At 35.3% G+C, this 22,989-nt stretch overlaps 1 protein-coding gene across 5 annotated transcripts in view; it reads right to left on the bottom strand.

Moving 5' to 3' along the window:
* LOC149579969 (UDP-glucose 4-epimerase GEPI48-like) overlaps nucleotides 1-22,989 on the bottom strand; it is a 248,963-nt gene that overhangs the window by 179,010 nt on the left and 46,964 nt on the right. For all 5 annotated transcript variants that reach the window (XM_089788138.1, XM_089788169.1, XM_089788156.1 and 2 more), the window contains exons 3-4: nucleotides 20,439-20,488; nucleotides 16,399-16,534 (exon numbers count right to left, since the gene is read on the bottom strand). In XM_089788138.1, coding sequence (XP_089644264.1) covers nucleotides 16,399-16,534; nucleotides 20,439-20,488 — 186 coding nt within the window. The remainder of the gene's footprint in view (nucleotides 1-16,398; nucleotides 16,535-20,438; nucleotides 20,489-22,989) is intronic.

Genomic DNA, 22,989 nt, shown 5'->3' with positions numbered 1-22,989 from the left:
CCTCCTAATTACCATAACATACATAATGATTATTATGGTAATCATATATTATTTATTACCTTATAAATCATGCTTTTAGCTATGCAATGTGAAGTTAATCGCAGGTATAATCTAAGTGCAAGTATGATTTAGTACAGATGCACTGCAGTTAGGGTAATTTGATGCTCGGGGATTAAGATGCTTATGTGTTTATAATGCAATACTAGCATGACACAGTCATATGCAGGGTCGTGATTAATATGAAAGTGATGGCATGATTATATGTTATGGATGCAATTATATCGATCTGGATGCCTGTATGTAGGACATAATTATACTACTGTTGTATATGCACGTATGGTAGTGATGGCTGTGATGCATATGCGTATGGCAGGGTGTATGATGGTCTCATGGATGGATGTGTGTAGGGTGATGGTATTTGTATATACAGATTTACCAACTAAATGTAATGCATATCATGGTGATGACTGCAAGATGATGGTTGCTACAACTAGTCACCAAGCCATCAGTTCATCATATAGCCAAAGTGCTATGATGGTGTTTACATGCAATAATCGATGGTCACTTGTAGATAACACCAAAGCCATGTTGTCTACATGGTGGATAGATGTCTCTGTGATTGCGAATGTAATGAACCCAACACCATGACTTCATATTTAATAATAGATTGTATTATGTAATTATATTAATAACAACATTATAACATATCATATGTTATATTAATAATAATTTTAGTAATATTATTATTCTTAATACTATTACATAGTATATTTTCTTTATATATTATTTTTAATAATATTTAATTTTCAATTATATTATAATATTATCCTTGAATATGACCATTTCATAATATAACCCATGCAGGTACATTATAAAATTATTTTTGATATTTGATATCATTTATAATCAAAATATTTATTTGTTATTTAATTTATTTAATTCATTAATATTATAATTATAATATAATACTTTACATTACAATTATGCTATAAGCTTATATATTGTTTTATTTTTATATTGTCAAATATATCACTATTATATAATAGATTATAGTATTATTATTCTTAATTATTATCATTATATAATATGTTTTTTATTAAGTTAAGCAGCAAGAGGGTGCTGGCCCGTGGTACAAACAACTCGCACTATACTGCTAAACGCGATTAACAGTCTCAAGTGCCAAATCCAAGATCACCAAGAATCTACAATATTAACTTTCCTCCATCAATGACAGAGGTCAGAGAATAACACACCTTGGGACAAGCCCCCAAACAGCTGTGAAACAAAACCAAAAACAAGAACCAAGGACTTGGATGAGCCCTTTAAAACTTCCAGCATTCATCCAAACACACAAACCAATGGTTTGGAAGTGCCCTTTAAAACTTCTAGCGTACCTCCAAACAAAGGACAACCAGGACCAGGAAGTAGTAGGTCCTTTTAACATCAGCACATGAACAACAAAACAAGGCAGCAAGCTACCTGCCTTTTCTTCTCTGAATCAAAGATCCGGACCCATCTTGGCCCAATTCTTAGGCCAGCACCTTCAAAGATCTTCCAACCCACAACAGTCTCCTTTCCCACCTCAATAGTGAAAGGGTCCCCCACAGCAGAAGCATGGCAATGGAAGATCAAATCAACAAAGTTGGGAAGATGGAACCTCCAACCCCCCCACCTATCAGTAGTAGCAACCAAGAAATTGTCCCCCTCACTAGGAGTCTCCCACAACTCACACCAAATCTCCACCTCAATAGGAGATAGCTTCACCTCCATAGAAGCCATGCAAGAAGGAGCAGAGACACGAATCCAAGCCCACCACCACTGTAACAACATTTTTCTCATAATGAGAGGACAAAGGGGAGTCCTCCCACCAACGGTCCAAATATCAAGGTTAGGAAGGTGGAACCACCAACCCTCCAACCTATCAAAAGTAGCAGCCTTGACAATGTCTCCCATAGTAGAAGACATCTCCAACCCCAGCAACTCACAAAATATCTCCACCTCAATAGGAGATAGCTTCACCTCCATAGAAGCCCTGCGAAACAGAGTAGAGACAAAAAACCAAGCCCACCACCTCTGTAACCACATTTTGTTCATAGTGAGAGGACAAAGAATAGCCCTCCCAACCAAGAACCAACCACCCACTAGTGGTGGAACCCAAGCATGGTTAACCAGCATTAGGAAACAAGAGCCTAATGCATGAAACCGGTAGTTTCCAAGAGAAGCTAGCCGCATAAGCCTCCACAACCTAAGATTGCCCCAACAGTAGCAACCTGTCCTGATATCCAGCAAATGGAGGGGGAGAGGAAACCTTCCAACCCGGCCATTACCAGCATAACAGCAAGGAGAGTCATGCAGATAGTAAATCTCCACACCAGCACTTGGGAAGACAAAGGATCTAAAAGCCTTGATCCAAAAAAAGTCATTCCAAGGTAAGATGAGCCAAAGAGAATGAGAGCCTTGGAACCCCAAGGTTCCACCTTTGCCCATGTTACCATCACAACCAGCTACGCATCTGGGGGAACACCTCTCACCCCAAAAACATAGAAGGCCAGAGCTAGCTTTCTCAAAAACCAGAAAACAACCCTCAGAAGAAAGTTGTCCCCAACCAGGAGCAACACCCAGAAGGAACCCGTCAACATTGTCAACAACAGGAAAGGTACTGAATACCCAACCTCGATCCCTGCATATCATTCTCAGAAAAAGGCCGCAGTCAAGAGGAGTTCCACCCCAAAGGAAAAAATTCACAGCTAGACTACACCACACACGAGCAATCTGACCCCATGTTTTCTGACCAACAGCAAGAGAGCGCTGAGACAACAAGACCGCCGGATCCAACCGGAAAAAGTCCTCCAAAAGCCCACAAAACCCAATTCCCTCAACACCAAGCTTCGCATCATCCTCATCTTCATCACTCCCTTCTCCCTCTCCAATCTCAGACGCCCCTGCAGTGCATCCGCATCTACAAGGAGCCCTCCGTTTGAAAACTCCAGGTCTGCTCCCTTTCCCGCTCATCCCGCTCACATTCTCTTTATCATTATATAATATGTTATTCAAATATTCATATATCCTTTTAATTTGGGTTCATGAAAAGTCCACCCTTCCTCAAATTGCTTGCCCTCAAGCAATTCCTAATTTGCACTCAACTTATAATCTTAAAATCAATGGCCTATTCTTTGATCATTTTACTTTAGATTATTAAAATAATGATTATGCTAACAAAATTATGAAATATAAATATATACAATATATAAACAGTAATGCATGAAGACACAAAGTCTACACATTAATGCAAGAAGACACGAGGCAAGCATGAAATAGACACATGAATGCATGTAAACACAAAGCATACACGATGAATACAGATGATGCATGAAGGCACAAAGCATACACGATGCAGACACATCATACATTCTTTGTTGATTCTCTATAATTTAATTTTCACATTGAAGTAGAGTAAAGGGAATGATTTATAAAATATACTTCCCCAATACGTTTTTTGATCATGGATCCCACAAACACAAATAATTATTAGCATATAATAGCTCCAAAGAAAGATGAGTCTTGTGATGATCCCTTTTCTCATTTACATAACCATTTGGAAGGAATCTTTCTCTCTCCTTATTACGATCATCATAAGATGGAAGACTTACAATGCCAAAGGGCACGTGAAACAGACAACAAGTGGTTCCCTAGAGGATATCCGTCATGTGCCCGAAATTACTCCGCCTTTCCCTCCACAAACTCCCTACCTTAAGATATCATAATGTGGATGAGAAGATGAGTGTTAATATAATGAACATAATCATTTGGAAGATTTCTTCATATAGGATATAGGAATCTTTCTCTCTCCCTATTATGATCATCATAAGATGGAAGACTTACAGTGCCAAAGAGCGCATGAAACATACTACAAGCGGTTCCCTGGAGGATATCCATCATGTGTCCGAAATTACTCCGCCTTTCCCTCCAAAAACTCCCTACCTTAAGATATCATAATGTGGATGAGAAGATGAGTGTTAATCTAATGAACATAATCATTTGGAAGATTTCTTCATATAGGGTATAGGAATCTTTCTCTCTCCCTATTATGATCATCATAAGATGGAAGACTTATAGTGCCAAAGGGCGCGTGAAACAAACTACAAGCAGTTCCCTGGAGGATATCCGTCATGTGCCCGAAATTACTCCGCCTTTCCCTCCACAAACTCCCTACCTTAAGATATCATAATGTGGATGAGAAGATGAGTGTTAATCTAATGAACATAATCATTTGGAAGATTTCTTCATATAGGGTCTAGGAATCTTTCTCTCTCCCTATTACGATCATCATAAGATGGAAGACTTATAGTGCCAAAGGGCACATGAAATAGACTACAAGCGGTTCCCTAGAGGATATCCATCCTGTGCCCGAAATTACTCCGCCTTTCCCTTCACAAACTCCCTACCATAAGATATCATAATGTGGATCAGAAGTAGACTCTTAATTTGATATTTATCTAATTTTCACTTTTCATATATTCACATCTATACCATTAACGAAATTTTAATGTAATTCAATGTAGCAGTATATCTTATGTGTAAATTGGCTGTCTCTGATTTTCATTTATGTGCTTTCTTCATCCTAACAATCAATGTCTAATGTACTCTCTTGATAATCTCCAATTTTCCACATAGCTTCACATGGAAGGATTATAACTTTCCCTTGTACTTCTAACCAAAGGAAACAATTTTCTTTCTTAGTATTAATCACACCTCCTTACCTTCTTCTTCTTTTCCAATCTACAGATAATACGAAGTAGAAGTAAATGGGAACTCTTTGCGATTTTCTATAGAGGTAATTTCTTTTATGATAAGAACCAACTAATACTGCTTAGTGATTGGGTGATGAAGTACAGATGCATGCTGCAAGGAAATATTGATTGTTTATGGGTAATGGGTCCTTATCTGCATGAGAACAATGATCAAATTTTATGTAAGTTGAGTGCTGGTCACTGGTCACCTAGCTGCTGTGTAAGGAATTTCCAACACTTATATGTCTAGTTATTCCTTCCTATATCATTTTTTCATCATTTCCATTTCATTCTGTCGTGTGCTAGTGATAACCATTGTTTACTAACTATTAGTCCATTGTGGCCTCAATGAGTAATACTTTGGTATCCATATGACAACACAAGCTCATGATAGTATTATGTTCCTTATAACCTAGTTGAGCCTGGTCCTTTTTACTCCTTATTCAAACACAATCCTTATTAGATACGATGATTCCTAAATTCCTCTACCTAATACTATGAACTGGTTGTTTTGTCGGCTGACTGGGAATTACTTTGTCGATTTCAAATCCCTAAAGTTTATCTCCTCCATAATGGTATTAGTTAATTCTAAGGGACGAGATATTATTCTTGGATTTATATATTCCACTGACTGGACTAAGTTTGTGTATTGATTGGATTTACCAGTCAGCTTGGTTTTTGGTTATTGACTTACCATTCACCTTCGACTAGTCTTAGATTCTTTGAATACATTATAGATTAAATGTATACTTTGAATATGTAATATATATTTAATCTTCAATTTAAATATTTCAATATATGCTCCTCAAACATAATATTTCCTTATCAAATATTTGGTTATGATTAAGAAATTCATATGCAAACAATGAGGAACCTATAACCAATTCGCAATCTATATTTAAATTTTATATTCACATAGGAATTAAAAATAAATAAAAATAAAAAACTTACCTCCAACTTCCTTCCTGCCAAAATCAATGCCTGATGATCAACTGAGTTAAGATCAATATGCAGCACAAGTCTTGTGGCAGATATCAATGCTAAGGATGTGTTAGCTTTCTTGTCACCAAAAATGCATGATGACCTTTCATAGCACACACACTAGGGTTTTTCCTTTAATATCTTATGTTTTATGAGGATCAATAATCAGTGTCATCGATGATGATCTTAGGAAAATTCATTGAATTGTAGTTCTCAAGATATCATGTTTTAGAATTATATATTTTATCGTTGGTTCCACACACACAGTCAGACCAGGAACCTCGCATAATAAATCTTATTTCAAAGTACACTTATGACATGTAACCTACATACAGAATGTGAGCCTTCACCATTTCCTACTATCCCAATTTGTACTCCACCCAAATATCCACTGATTCATCATCAAAATCGAAGAGGCACTCAGGACTACCTTCGACTATTCATGATTTTCCATTCAACATGACCTCAAATAGAAAGAAATTAGTTCACAAATGGCCTTCAATGGTCGTGGCATTTATAAATGACTGCTACTCTTGTTCAAAGTTGCTGTCTCTTTTCCTTCCAACAAACACGTCTGAATCAAATCCAGTTTTCAGCATCAATGTGTGGAGCCACTTCCCTCTCAGACATTTTATCGAACTCCTTGAACATTAAATGGTACATGATACCTACCTTGCTACTACCAGGCGTACTGTAAGTGGAGCCCGATTAGTACGTATGCTAGATGCGGATTCAGACATTTGCAATAACAGTATTTCCTAAAGTAATAATGTTTTATGGCATCCACTAGAATGCTCCAAATCATGATGACATGCATGGATCTAGTGAGATCTCCAAGACACAGAGGTCACTTATATACATAGATTGTTCGGGTTCAAACCAAAGAAACCAAGGAATTGTCAACTTCCACAAACGTTCACCGCGACAGGGTTTGTTGGGTCTCCTCTTTTATATGCTATGTGTGACAGAAAATTTTTCTTGACCCAACCATTGACTGTATCTTCTGCATGGTACCGTTACAGTCTTGTCCAGTAGTCTCTACATGTGCAATGGTCTATGTATATCGATCTTGCCTTTATCGATTAGCCTGATGTGCATTGACTGAGTATATCTTCGTACAATATTATCCTCTCTATTTCCTGACTGTAATCATCAATGTGAATATTATTGTATCTCTTTCTGATTGATTTGCATAAACTATTCTTCACAAGTTGGCAGGATTTCGGCTCTGATACCAAATGTAATGAACCCATTTAGATCATCCCTCAATTACGGCTTTGGAATACCATAATTATTGATTTTGTTTTCATGTCTTCATATGATCATTAGTCGGTGCCTTCTATAATCGCTAGTTTGGGCATTCAGTTTATTATCATAAACTTTAGTTGCATAACTGATAATAGCTGATGAAAAAATTCTATCATATGATGCTTAGTTCCAAATATATATTGTTTACAAATGATAATGACTGATAATTTGTATGATGCTAAGTTCCAGATGCATACGCTGCTACAGAGTGATATTGATTGCATAACAATCTATTGACAATTTATGATGGTTATATGATATGCAGATAATTATATGCTCAATTAAGAATAACCTCAGTTACTTGGTATTTATGTCTCTGACAATTGATAAAATATGAACATGTAGGCTGTCTTGGTACAACAATAAAATGCACATTGGATACTATAACAGGCTGTACCTAGTATGTCGATATTATCATGATCTGAACAATATGAAAGTCATCTCTACTATATCAATATAAATATGCTTCAAGAATGCTGTCATCTCTGACTGTTCTTTATGGCACTTGCATAGATGATTGCCGAAGGAAATAAAGCTCCAAACAGAGTGTTCCACAAGGACATGATATCTTTTATATTCTTCAATTCCCGTCTTTACCAAATGATACTATCTCCAATAAATATGTGCACGATGAAAGGAAGAGGCGTGTATGGAAGAGTCACATCCTAATTACCATAACTAACATAATGATTATTATGGTAATCATATATTATTTATTACCTTATAAATCATGCTTTTAGCTATGCAATGTGAAGTTAATCGCAGGTATGATCTAAGTGCAAGTATGATTTAATACAGATGCACTGCAGTTAGGGTAATTTGATGCTCGGGGATTAAGATGCTTATGTGTTTATAATGCAATACTAGCATGACACAGTCATATGCAGGGTCGTGGTTAATATGAAAGTGATGGCATGATTATATGTTATGGATGCAATTATATCGATCTGGATGCCTGTATGTAGGACATAATTATACTGCTGTTGTATATGCACGTATGGTAGTGATGGCTATGATGCATATGCGTATGGCAGAGTGTATGATGGTCTCATGGATGGATGTGTGCAGGGTGATAGTATTTGCATATACAGATTTACTAACTAAATGTAATGCATATCATGGTGATGACTGCAAGATGATGGTTGCTACAACTAGTCACCAAGCCATCAGTTCATCATATAGCCAACGTGCTATGATGGTGTTTACATGCAATCGATGGTCACTTGTAGATAACACCAAAGCCATGTTGTCTACATGGTGGATAGATGTCTCTGTGATTGCCAATGTAATGAACCCAACACCATGACTTCGTATTTAATAATAGATTGTATTATGTAATTATACTAATAACAACATTATAACATATCATATGTTATATTAATAATACTGTTAGTAATATTATTATTCTTAATACTATTACATAGTATATTTTCTTTATATATTATTTTTAATAATATTTAATTCTCAATTATATTATAATATTATCCTTGAATATGACCATTTCATAATATAACCCATGTAGGTACATTATAAAATTATTATTGGCATTTGATATCATTTATAATCAAAATATTTATTTGTTATTTAATTTATTTAATTCATTAATATTATAATTATAATATAATATTTTACATTACAATTATGCTATAAGCTTATATATTGTTTTATTTTTATATTGTCAAATATATCACTATTATATAATAGATTATAGTATTATTAGTCTTAATTATCATCATTATATAATATGTTATTTGAATATTCATATATCCTTTTAATTTGGGTTCATGACAAAATCCCTTTGCTCCATGTCAATTCGTAATCCCTAGCTTTTTTGGTGCACCCTGTTCCCTTGCTATACTCCTCCATCTTTTATTCTTGACTTTCGCTCCCTAACCTCTCACGCCACGACTCTTTATGACATTCCTAGGCAGCCTTCTATTCATCCCAGCCCGCCTCTTTTCTCCCACTTGTTCACCCCCTCTCACGTTTACGAGGCCATTAGATCTATGAGATGCAGCAGAGCGGCGAATGAGGAGTTTCACACTAAAATTTTCAAGTTTGGTGCCTCCATTCTGGCCCCTTATATCTCTATTCTCTTTAATAAGGTGATTTGTACTGGGTCTCCGGTTTCCTTGCCAAGCATCTGATTTACCCAATTCATAAGACTGATTTTGCTTCTAACGCTGAGAATTATAGGACCATCATGATCGGACATACAATTGCCAAACTATATGCCACAAGCCTGAATGCTATGTTATCTAGAGAGCTCGACAGGAAAGGTTGCAGACCTAGAGGTCCAGTTGGTTTTCGTGCTAATTATCAAACCATGGATCATATTTTCACCTTACGGGCTATTATTGAGGAGGCTTGACACAGATCGAAGAAAGTTTACTACTGCTTTGTTTATTTTTGCGAGGCCTTTGACTTTGTTCCCAAGATGGCTTTATTTCAGTAGCATCAGGAGATTGGGATCTTTGAGATGTTACTTATTGCTATCATGAGACTTTACGAAACTGTGGTGGGTAGATTCAGGCCTCCATATGGTTTCTCAGCTCCAATCCATAGTACCATTAGTGTTAAGCAAGGATGTCCTCTCTCCCCCACTTTGTTCGGTTTGTACATTGATGAGCTTGAGGATTTCCTTTTAAAATCTTCGCTCCTTGGAGACGGTTGCTACTTACACCAGGTCTTGATCTCCATTCTTCTTTTTGTAGATGATGTGATTCTTCTTGCTTCTTCTCTAGAGAGTTTATAGACACTTTTAGATGGTTTGGCTTCTTTTTGTGTTCAGAGACGGCTTGCAATTAATTTGTGCAAGACTCATGTTATGGTCTCTAATTGCCTAAAGACTTCTCATCTTCACTTCTTTTTTCAGGGACAAGAAATTGAGATTGCTTCGTCTTATATGTATCTTGGAGTGAATTTTTTCGGGCCCCACTTCAATATGAGACCAGCTATTCAGTCCAGGGTTAATAAGGGTATGGGTTCTCTTGCTATGCTTGAGAAACAATGTTTCAGACACCATTTTCAAGACACCTCGTCCAAGCTATCTCTTGTGGACTCCCTTGTTCGGCCAACTGTTGTTTATGGCTATGTGGTTTGGGGGCCTTCTCTCCTTGGTTCTGATTGGGCCTCAATTGAGCGAGTGTAGACTTTGCTTCTCAAGCGCATCATCAAATGTCACAGGTTCACTCCTCACAGTATTATTTTTGCTAAGTTTGGTGCTCATCTTTTCACTCTTGCAGCCATATTTGATCTAATTTGATTCCTTCATCACTTACGTGGTTTTGCAGATTTTGTTGATGAACGTGATACATACTCCTATCTGGCATATTGCTCTTCTGTTACTACTACGAGTTCTAATACTAGCTCTCAGGCTTGTTGCTAGTATGCTCAGGCATCTTCTCTGCTAAGCTCGATAGGAATTGATATTGATTGCCTTCCTCCTTATCAGTTCTCATTGAATGCTCCTGTTCATCTCCTCCCATACAGCAGGAATTGAATGAGCATGTCAGACTTGATATTTACAAACAGTACATTACCACTACCTGGACTAACCCTCATGGTGGTTTACGTCCTAGGATGGCCTTTTATGCAGAGCAGTTTATGGAGATCTGTGATGGGGTTAATGTTCATCCTAGCTACCTATATTGACAATGGTGTCATGCTCTGTGTATTTCTCTGGGGTCATTCAGAGTTGGTTCTCACCTTCTTTGTACTCAGACAAATCATCATATTGACAAAGGAGAACGTATCTGTAAACTATGTACTCTTGATGAGATTGACACAGAGACACTTTATCTTTCAGTGCCCTATCTTTTATCAGATCAGAGAGAGATTTCATTCTTTGTTCCATGACTACTATTCTCTCTAAGCCTTTTTTTGTTATTATGACCAGTGATGTCTTGCTCTTTATCTTCAGGAGGCTACTTTGCTCCGTGCTAGTACCCTGCAGTCTCTACTTCCTCACTGGCGTACCTCTGATCAGCGTATTACTGCCTTCTTCACACACTTATCTCCATTACGAGGTATGAAAAGGTCATCTAGTTCTTCTAGTTCTACTGGCCATTCTAGACCTGTCAGGCCCAACATCGGTTATTTGCGTCAGCACCACTCTTCCACAAGCTCACTGCGATAGTCCAAGGCTCCTATCTACTCACAATCTTGTTGGGTGGATATTTTGAAACCGACAGTTTTGGGTAAAAATCCAATTGCAAAATAGGATGACCAATCATAGAGTATGAAACAGAGTCTCTCCTACCTTAAAAGGAAGGCTCCCCCTTCTCATTGTTCCTTGGATCAACTCAAGGTAAGCAAGTAGTCGAGAGAATTTATAAAATGGGTGTTACCAATATCCTTTATTCTTATCTTTCAAGAAAGAATCCACTTACTTGTGGAGCCAGTAATGGGTAGGGTGAATCTCTAACTCCACTTCTATCAAGAGTTGGAAACAGTGATACTGATAAACCTTCACTAACTCAAAGGCTAGCTCAAAATGTACCGGTTTGGCTCCAAGTCCAGTAGTACTTCTATATGGAAAAGCTTTACAATTAGGGCACAAAGACTCCTAAAAGTAAAAATAACTTAACTATTTTGCGAGTTAAGAAAGAAGTATAAGCTACGGACAAAGCTTCTAGCTATATATTTCCACAACCACTCCCAGTCAAAGCTTCAGCTCCGATTGCTTCTTAAATCACTATGCTCTATTATTGAACACAATAATAACATTAATCAAAGACAATAGGCACAAATTACAGTCAAAGCTTCTAATTTGCTCTATCACAATTGCTTCCAGTCAAAGCTTTGAATCCAATTGCTTCTTTTATTCACTTTTCTCCCAAATTCGTACTACACAATCAAAGTTATGTTTGCACAAATGTGGCAGAGCTTTCTTGCATACAACAAAAAATGATTTTTACAATGAGGGGCACTCCTTTATATAGGCATAGCAGTTGAGAAAAAGGTGGAGGAAAAAGTGGAAGCAACTCAACCAACTTCGACCTAGTCTAACTAAAAGAGAAAATAAAGGGTTACATGCAACTGCACATACAACTTGCATTATATCATTTTACATACATGTAACTCGCATTACATGTAATTACACTTTTTAATGTAATGCATCCTTTACAACTACTAACATGAAAGAAAAGGAAAAGGAAAAAATTCTGAAGGGCCTTGTACTTGACGATGCAATCCCGGATGATCACAGGATCGGGAGTTCTTGTACTTTGTACCACTGCATTCCCCTTGATAACCATGGTGTTGCCTCTTTTGATAAGATCTGACTTTGATGAATTGTTCGTTGTCATGTGGAAACTTAATGTGATCCAACTTTTTTTGCTCAAGTTGTGAATTCTCCTCTGTAGATTGACACATTCTGGATTCTCTAACACTTGAAAACTTTCTTGACAATGTCCAAATGTAAACTCGGAATAACTTTCCATCAGCACCCTTTTTTTATAAGTAAAGTGCTTGGCGCATGGGAATGCATGCAAATGAAGATTGCTGATTTTTAAAAGTGACTTGGGCTTTCAAAATGTCATTGCATGGAAAATGAATTACATGTAACAGAAGATGAAATGTGATATGAGATGTGAATGCGGATGGAGGATGCACTTTACATGAAAATGCAAATGGAGGATGAGATGGAAAGCAACGAAAGATGCGGAAACATGCATTTGCTCACGGAGGCACAAATGCATATGGAGGAATGAAAATGGAAAATGGAAAAGGGATAATGAGCTTTATAGTTGCTTTTGGTGAAAAGGGGAAGTCAAAGTACACGGGAGATGAAAATGACATCTTATTGACATTTCAAAAAGTGACTTTTAATCAAAATCAGACCTTTTGGATGTAATTACACGTAAGGCTTTTCGTGTAATCATGTCGTGCGAGTGGATGCGAAAAGTGAAATGAGTGAAAATGGAAGCGGAAAATGAGATTACATGCATGTGCAGATGGTGAATGAGATGGAAAACATGTAATCGCATTTGTCGGATAGGATTTGAAGTGTTGTGACATGGAAAATGGAAGTGGAATGTGATGGTGCTTTCACATGGAGTGAAGCAACAAGAAGTTCTTGGAAAAGAACTTGTAACTTCTCCAAAGTGGAAAAAACCGGCAAGCAAGCACAAAACACAAAAACTCAAAAGAAAAATGTACCTTTGGTATATGACTCAAATATGTCAATATGCAAATTGCTTTCAAGTGCAAATTTGAATTTGGAATTTGCGGAAATTCCAAAAGTGTGAAAAGGAGAGTTTCATCATTTTTCAAGGCAAAATGCACTTTTCATGGCATATATATGGACAAGTGTGCAATAACAAGCCATAGTATGCATGGAAATAGCAAGATAAGCATGAATTGATGAACAAGTTTGAAAATGTCCACTTACTTGGAGGTTAAAGAGCCAAAATAGCAAGTTTTATAGTCTTGAAAACCAATTCTGCCTAAAATCCGGATTTTCAAAGAACTTTTTGGCTTTTTCCGTACTTGCATGTAATGGACATTCAATAGTCAATTTTGACATGAGAAGGCCAAAAATGTGGTCTCCAAATACAAGAGCATGCATTAAAACTCAAAAACAACCCCACTTGATCCAAATGTATGGGCTGAAATATCATTTTTTTAGTTTTTTGAACAAAAACATTACTTTTTTATGCAAAAATCTAGGCCGTTTTTGCAAAAACGTGACTCTAAAATGCAAAAAAGTGGATAAAATCGTCAATTTTCTAGGCGTTTTTAGCAAAAACGTGATTCATAGAAGGCATGAAATGAATTCGTTTTTGGCTTCCAAGTGCAGAAATGTGAGCCAAGATGTATTGCAAATGATTGAAGATGCCAAAAGACCTCTTTTCCTTAAAAAAACATGATTTAAATCACTCTAAATGGATTTATTTGAAGATTTTTCCAAAAATGTGCCCTTGGAAAGAGTTTGAAAAAAACATTTTTTAACAAGATAAATCCATTTTTTATATTAGAAAATCCATTGCCAAGCAAAAATGCCCCTATTGGAGAAAATCTCATGAAAAACTATCAAGTAAATCTCTCACAATCTCCAAAATCAAGGTCTTGGAGGCCAAATGCATGCATTTCTTCAAAATCAGACTTTTTGGAGGTCAAGACACATTTTAAAACATGCTTTTAGTTAAAATCGGACCTTTTTGGGTGCATATCATGTTTTAAAATCTCTTAACAAGGCAAAACAGACCTTTTTGGGTCAATAGCATATTTTAAAATGTGCAAGCAATCAAAATCAGACCTTTTAGAAGGGAATGCACATTTTAAGTTACATCTCACATTTTGGTTGCAAATACATAAAAACTTTCTAAATGCACATTTTAAGTTACATCTCACATTTTGGTTGCAAATACATAAAAACTTACTTTTTGATAATATCAAAAAGGTTCACTTTTGATAACCTTTTGATGTAATGACATCAAAAAGGTCCACCAAGTTGAACTTTATATGCAGTGACATGTAAAATGTCCACTTTTGATGGATTTTACATGTAATTTCATATAAAATGTCCACTTTTGATAATTTAAAGTCATTTAATTCACTTAAATTTATAAAAAATGTTATTGAATGGGTCATAAACAATATTTATATATCATATTTTTAAAAAAACATATAAACATCATTTAAAAAGTAACATTTAAATGAGCAGTTGATTTAAAAATAAAAAATTAAACTGGAACTATATAGTTATATAGTTAATTTAAGTAAAAAATTAAAAAGTAACTCAACTTAAAATTATAACTTAGAGTGCACTATAGTCACTTTAAGTTAAAAATTTAAAGTTAAAGTAACGTTAAAACATAAAAAAAAGTGAATTTAAGTTATATTTATCAAAAAGTGAAAGTCAAATTAAAAATATAACATCGTATTTTTAATTCGTGTTGTTGCACCAAAAAAGTCCATTTTTGAAGCACCAAAACGGGCATATCTCTTGACTGACAACTCCGATTGAGCTCTAGGTTAGACCGAATCAAAGGGAAAAGCGAAAGGCATGACATAAGCAAAACCAAAGGACTAAAAACCAACAAGTGCAAACTCAAAAGCAAGGAAAGGATGATGAAGGCTTCAAAAAGCAAGCAAAGGCTCAACAGAAAGAAAAACGGAAAGACTTGATAAAGGCCTTCAGTAAAAGGATCTAATATACAAATTTGAATGGATCGACCAATCAATATTAAGCAATTGAATATCAAATTCAAGTTTAAAAAAATGCGAAACTAGCTTGAAAAAGTTTCGTGTTGTTACCAACATTTTGTGGTGACAAAATGCAGGACAACAAGTCTTATCCTTTTGTGGATGATTTCTTTTTGCCAAGGATAGACTCCTAGTCTTTGCCTTGGCCTCTCTCTCCTCTTATTTCTTGTTTCACTTTTCCTTGACACCATTTGGTGCTCTTGTTGTTGCCAACTTCTTGTTTGTAGCTCTCAATCCCATAGACCCTTTGTGGTCTTTTATTGGACATTAATATTATTATCTTATCTTATCTATATACCATTCAAAGTCGATTGAACTCTGTTATGCTAACAGTTCTTGGAAAGTTTATAAAGCAGACTTCCATCTACTTTTTGATCTGCATACATTTCAATATTAAATATATATTCTCTCACTGTGATATTGATGATAATAGCATAAGAATATCTCTAACAGGAATTTGACTAAGTATAGATAGATAGATAGATATCAGAAATTAAATTTTTCACTCATAGTCAAAGTCTGATAACCTTAACATGTTTGATGGTAAAAAATCCATTAGAGCAATTAATGTATTTAGTAAAAACTTGTATAAATTAGAACCTTGTCATTAAGTAGTAATAGGAAAGAACTTGAGAATGTAAACAGTAGCGTAAAAGTCTGAAATTCTTAACTAAATAAGGTAGGTAGTTTTAAAACCTAAATGCCAAAGCAAAATATATAATTGACAGCCTAAGTCAGATAAAGGAACTGTTAGTTCATATTGGTTAAATTCTGACCCATACTGAAGGACTCTTTACGTTCCCTCATTAATAAAACCATTCTATGACTATATATTCTTATAAACCACTACAATATTCTACTGTTCATAACTTCATAGTAAAGAGCATACATAAGAGTTCTTGCAAAGTAATTAATGAGCACAATGCTAACTGTTCAAAATCTCATGGCAATTGAATGTAAAGACATCATCTAATTTTCATAAACAATTTCTAAATTAGAAACATGGACAAACTATTTTACACAATAAAGAAATTAATGGATACTTTAAGCCAGGGCTTCTTGCATACAAACTATTGTATACATTGATAATGGATATTTTAAGCAGTACCTTCTTGCAATCATGAGCAATCATAACTTCCAATAGATTTAATGTGCCAACAATGTTATTGTTGTAGTAAAGTAATGGCTTGGCTACACTCTCTCCCACAGCTTTCAATCCAGCAAAATGAATAACAGCATCAAATCTACAAAACAGAAGGACATTAATTTTATATGTAGACAATGAAGAAGCCATTAAGGATCTGTTAAAATGAGAAAATAACAGAGAATATCAACAGACCATTAATGTGATACAAAGAGATTTATTGACTTTCCACAATAGGGGAAATGTCTAGATTCATTTTTAAAGAACTTCACCTTTAAAAGTTTTACATCCCTGCAAAACTCACAATTTGCACCTTGCTCTTCCATATTTTCTAAAAGCATCTTCAATGTACTACAGCCAAAATTCACAATATTATCTTCCCAAACAACATACGAGGTCAGTTGACTCATGATTTTTGTCGGAATATGGTTCCATTTGCAGAAGCAATGGATATTCCTGCTATTTCCAAAGTGACAAAGATCAAAAGAGCTTCTGACTAATCTTGTCTAACTGTCACACGATCCCTTTTGTACACAACTTGAAGTGGAAGTCTGATGCTGGTGGGATGAAAGAAAAGGAGTGACAAGAAATATTTTAAATACTGGAAGTTGTAGATCACACACGAAGAGGATTATTTCCAAGCAGAGATCTTCCACATGCACAATAGGGAAAAGAACGCTAGTTAATACATCTGTTTTGTATAATAATAGAAGAAGAATGAGTGGCAGAACACTCAGAATCACATAATGAAATATAAAAATGTGGCATCATCTTATGAGTCATATGATATTGTTCTGAGGTGCTGTGCTGCACTGAATTCCACACAGCAAACAGAAAATGCACTGGAAAATCACATAAATATGTTTGATAATGAGCACTCATTATGAGGCCTAAGTGACGTATGTAAGGAAGTTTGTGTAATGTCCCCGTTTTTGGCAGGTCTACTCAATTGATGGAGTTAGCTCATCGTAGCGACCCTTGTAAGCTGACAAGGTGTTTTGGGGGTCTCAGTTGTGGACATACTAATTTTAGTAAGTCTATTTTTGGCAATGCCGTGGGTAGCTTCAGTAGTTGGTCGTAACCTGTAGTTAATTAAGTAATAATTGCATGCACTCTTATTTATTTATTAATCATTGAGTTGCATTATTATAATAATATTTATATTATTATAATAATGACTTTAAGAGATATTTCTAAAAAACGAGTTGGAAAGTTTCTAGTGTTGAGTTCTTTTGGGAAGCTTCCACAAATTTTGAAGTGGAATTTTAAGGAATCTTTGGCCAACAAAAGCTTATAAATGAGGGCTCATTGCATTGGGAAAAGCACGCTTGAAAATATATTTGCTTTTTGTGTCTTTTCTTGATTTCTGACTTGTGAGCCCTTGCTGAAGTATAAGGGTCTTGTCTGAGAAGCTTTTGGCAATTGTGTTAAAGTATACAATTGGCCAACTTTCTTCTACTGTATCTTCTGTATCTAGGGAGAAGAATAATCTTGAAGGGTTTGAGCTGAGAGGTGTATTGATTCACTGCTGAGGTTTAGTGATTTCAGTATATTTTGGTTATTGGGTAAATCTCCTTCACTGTATTTGCCTGTGGTTGGGAGATATCATTGTTACAAGGAACATTACTTTGCTGAAGAATTTAAAATCTGCATCATTGAGAATTTCTGGAATGTCTTCTATTTTTGTGTTTACTGTGGCTTAGAAGATAGTAATTTGTTAAAGTATCATTTATATTTCAGTTGCAATAGACCAGTTCAATATGTTGGAATTCATTGTTCCTGTCCCATGCGAATGTCTGCGAGTTTATAAATGCCAAACCTAGGACCATTCATTAGCAGTGTTTGACATCTGAGATTGTGGAAAGAGCACATTGGAGGTACCTGCGAACTGGACATCTAGATTTTTTAGTTTCAGCTTTGAGAATTGCTACATCAAACACTTGGATACCCTGCAATCTTGGGCAGCCTTATTCTGCCAGTCAATATTTTGGAATTAAATATTTGGGGCTGCGTTTTAATATTGGAAGGTCCGGATGCTGTCCCTGAAGACCTACATTTGAGTTTTACAGACCTGCAACATCATTGGTAAGGTCTGCAATTTAATTCCTGGGCCTGTGTTTTCATTATTTTGTTTTGGGATTGCGTATACTGCCTGCGTCTGCAAGAAGAAGCTTGCAATTTTATTCTTTCACAACTGTGTTGTGATTTTTGGAAGCCACGTGGACATGTGGTGAATTGGACTGTTCAATCTGGAGGCTGCGATCTGGATAAAGAATTATTTTTTCCCCAGTTCATCTCTATGATTCAAATCAGGTGCCATGATTCTATTATTCCTTGTGTAGAAGACTTGGATTAATAATAAAATTCGCAATATAATTTCATCTCTGAATTGATCTGGTAGTAATTGGTTTGATTTTCAGCACTGTCATTTGCTGCACTCTACATATTCAAAAAAAAACTAAATTAGAAGAAGCGATTAAAAATCCTAAACAAAAATCTGCATTGCTACTATCGATTAGAGAGAGCTATATTAGACTTACCACAGTGATAGCAGAGTTTTTTGGCCAAGTGTTTGACAAAATGTCAAATAATTGAATAGTGAAGAGATTTGGTATTGTTGAAGTGATTAACCAGCTGGGGATTTTTACAGTTTGTAAGCACTGGTCATCAAATCAAGGGATTGAAACATGTTTTCCAAGCTCCTCATTTCAAAATCATTCCCATTCCTAGGGCCAACAGGGTTTGCAAGCAAAATAAAAAAGAAAAAACACTTAAAACTTGTGCTCCATTCAGATTTATCCAATGCAGAGTCAGCATCTTTCCAAGTCCATTAACCATTGTAGCTTTCTAGCACAGCTCTGGCTTTTCGTGCTTTTGCAGGTTCCTGCATGTATCTCCAACATACTTTTGGGCTGACAAAGGTCACCCTTTGAACAAAATCTAAAAGCCACTTTTTCTTTTGCACAAGTGACAGTTGAAGGCACACTTCATTTTGGTATCTATGCAAGTAATGTATATCATGTGCACAGTATGTTTATGTTTTGTGTATTTCTAAATTATTTGAAGCTTAATGAAGAATGTGCATGTACATTTGAAGCCAAATGTTGCTCTCATGTGTAAGTTCACATCACTCTTATTTTAGTCCTATCTTTTCTCTGTACTATCAATGTATCTGTTTTCTTCTTGGGATTTTTTGATTTTGTTTTGGTCCTTTTTGGTTAACATGCTTTTGGATTCAAATAAGAGCGAGCTTGTTATTGTTACAATATTACTCTGATATTAAATTCAAACTTTAGGCTGAAGCAATTCTACGGGATTTTGTTTCCTCAGACAATACCTGAATAAATTTCGGTGCCTAAAAATTAGAACCTATAGATAAGTTCACAACACTTTGTATACTGACAATGTTTTAGTCCCATCTTTTCTCTGTACTATCAACATATCTGGTTTCTTCTTGGGACTTCTTGTTTTTGTTTTGGTCCTTTTTGGTTAGCATGCTTTTGGATTCAAATAAGAGAGTGCTTGTTATTGGTACATTATTACTCTGATATTAATTTCAAACTTTAGGCTGAAGCAATTCCACGGGATTTTGTTTTCTCGGACAAAACCCGGTGCCTCAAGATTAGAACCTATAAATCCATTCACATGTGGCACGTCCATACTGAACTTGGAATCCACTTTTGTAAATTACTCCCAATTCAAGTGTTAGGAACTCAACCTTTTAAAACTACTATGAAGTTCTAACTAAGAACCTTTGTTTTAACCTTCCAATTTCTTCCTATTACCAAGAATTTTATCAAAGCATAATAATTAAACTGAATGTTTTATATTTCAGGCCTGATGAAATGAATTTTTCAATGTTAATAGAAGAAAGGGCCCCAAATAGGAAGGAGTACGATTTCAAAGCCCCAAAAGGCAAGTGGTAAGACATGGTAAGTTAATAACCGAGTGTCACTGATAAGGTGTTGACCAAAGATTTAAAGATTTTGTGGGATAAAACTCACTTTTCCACAGAAAGCACTTTCTCCAAAGCTTCTTTATCCCGAAGATCAGCCTGCAAAATAAGGGAAAAACAATGCATAAAATAATTGTTGAACTAAGCCTCGAAAGTTCATCAGAATGCTTCTAATCTTCATAGAAACTCAGATAAATCATCACTTCTCATTTAAGATAAAATAATTTATTATCAAGTTTCACAACTTATAAAGGCATGCTTTTATTTGTTATTATTTTAATCCATCTAGGCAACAACCTGACTCAAAAAACTGTTGAAGGAAAAAAAAAAGATGTTAGGTTTTCTTTGTAGCATCTCAAGCCTGGTTGCTATACTACATTGTTTATATGTTATTATTTGATTCCGTTTAAACCAACTAGCTCAATCTGTAACAAGAAAAATTAAAATACGATGTTAACTTTTATCTTTGTAATGTTTTAAGTTCCAAAGTAACGAGAATCAGAATCGGGTTGGAATCGGCAAGGCTGAATTGAATCGTGAATCGGCCATGAATTGAAATCGAATCAGCTATGAATCGGCAAATTAAAAAACCCTTGAAATTTAGAGATTTTAACAATTTAAAACTTATTTCATGCACCCTTTATTGAATATAACTTAAACACACTACAACATCATCAAATAGAATCTAACATACATAAACAAGGAACATAAATGATAAACCCATCACATATGTAAAATATAAATTTTAACTTAAGTAGATAGAAATCATAGGATCACAATGAAACACAACATAGATATATAGAATTATAAATGTTGTCAAATCATAAATGTATGTAAGATGAAGATCCATAAAACCAATGACATCAAATCATAAATGTATATAAGATGAAGATCCATGAAATATATGTCTATTTGTAAACAAAATGAAAAGACAAGTCTATCTGCTCTAACTCTAGCTCAATCCTATCTCTCACTTTTTCTTTTGTTTGTCATATTCAACAAATAGAAGGCCTTTAAGAGTTATAAGAAAGAGAAATGTGAAAAAAATCATTAAAAAAGTTGTATTCTTTTATGTTTCTAAGTTGCCCAATTGGGATGCCTGATTTTTTCAGCCGATTCATGGCAATTCACGCTCATTCATGGCAATTCATGCCAAGAAATTGTCGATTTGATTCACCGATTCACAAAAAATCACCTAGCTTGAATCGAACCACCAAATTGTGTGAATTGCCATGATTCTTGTTACTATGGTTTTAACTACGACTGTAGAAGCATTTCTTACAAAAGCATCACATTTAATTCAATGGTCTTTCCATAGAAAAAAGGGCTATAATTTTTTTTTATTATCTAATTCATCGCTTAGTATCTTATAGTTCATTGCAAGTTAATTTATGGAGATTTTGATTTTGATTTCATTGTTCAATAAACAAAACTTTTATTCAAGATAAATAGAAATTGGTAAATTTAACTACATACGAAATCAATCAAATTTTTAAATTATAAAATATGTTTGTAATATATTAAGTAAAATAGCATTACAAAATCATAAAAAAAATCCATAGAGCAGAAGCTGTAATGAACCGATTCCAAATGCCATGAAATAAGCATGAAAAGTAAATTAGGAGTATATTTGCTGGAGCCTCAACACAGAACAAAGTAATGCCAGAAAGCAGATTTAGAAAAGAAGGGAGCAAAGGAAACCCAATCAGCATCAATCATTGACAATCAGAGATATCTTATGAGTTATTCATTTGTTTGAGTTAAGCTACGGAATTGTGAATAGAACTTGTTACCTTTTTTTGTTCGTTCTTTTCCCATCATCTTTTAAACAGCTTCGGCCCTTGTGGAGTAGCTGAAAAACAGTAACAGAAATGTTCAGACCATCCTCTGCCATGATGCTAATATTCCACCCCAGATTTCTCTTATCTTCTGAGGGTTTTGCAAGAGGAGATTTGCATTGGTTTGATAAATCTCTTGTTACTTGCCTTGCTACCAATATCTAAACCAAGCCACTTCCAAGAGAAAGGGTGAGTGATTTGGTGAACAGTGCAGCCGCTCATAACATCATTCATGAGAGACTTGCAGTGAAATGATGAATACAAGCCAAGAAATTTTCAGGATTTAGAATCATGGCCAACGGATTCAAAATAAGCTGCACTTCAGATTACTCTGCAGCTGAGCATACAGTTAGACGAGTACACACTGATGATTTTTATGTGAGTGGTATTGGTGAGGCAAATATTAATTTGGGTATTGTGTGGTTGCTCTCAATAGGTAAATATGGTCAGGCTTTCCAAAAAAGAGAGTCGGAGTTCACTATTGATAAGAGGAAGATAAGTTGATGGCATTGAGCAATGGTTCCCTAGGATAGTGATACAGAAGAGGATGGAGGCATTGTTTGGGCATGATGGAATTGACATTGAGGTATGCAATATAGTTAAGATAGATTTTCATGATTGTTCTATATTGTTTTATTCCTATGAAGACAGATGAATGTGGGAAATAGAATAATGCAGCCGACATTGACAAATTTGGTCATTTTATAAATATGTTTACCCACTTTATTTCCACAAGGAATAAGAAGGTAGCAATGGTGGGCA

This window comes from Cupressus sempervirens, chromosome 1 (genome assembly GCF_028749045.1).
Source record: "Cupressus sempervirens isolate cs-2001-9-10 chromosome 1, ASM2874904v1, whole genome shotgun sequence".
NCBI classification, from domain to species: Eukaryota; Viridiplantae; Streptophyta; class Pinopsida; order Cupressales; family Cupressaceae; genus Cupressus; species Cupressus sempervirens.
Note: the sequence above shows the minus strand (reverse complement) of the source record. Positions and strands in the feature narration are given on the sequence as shown.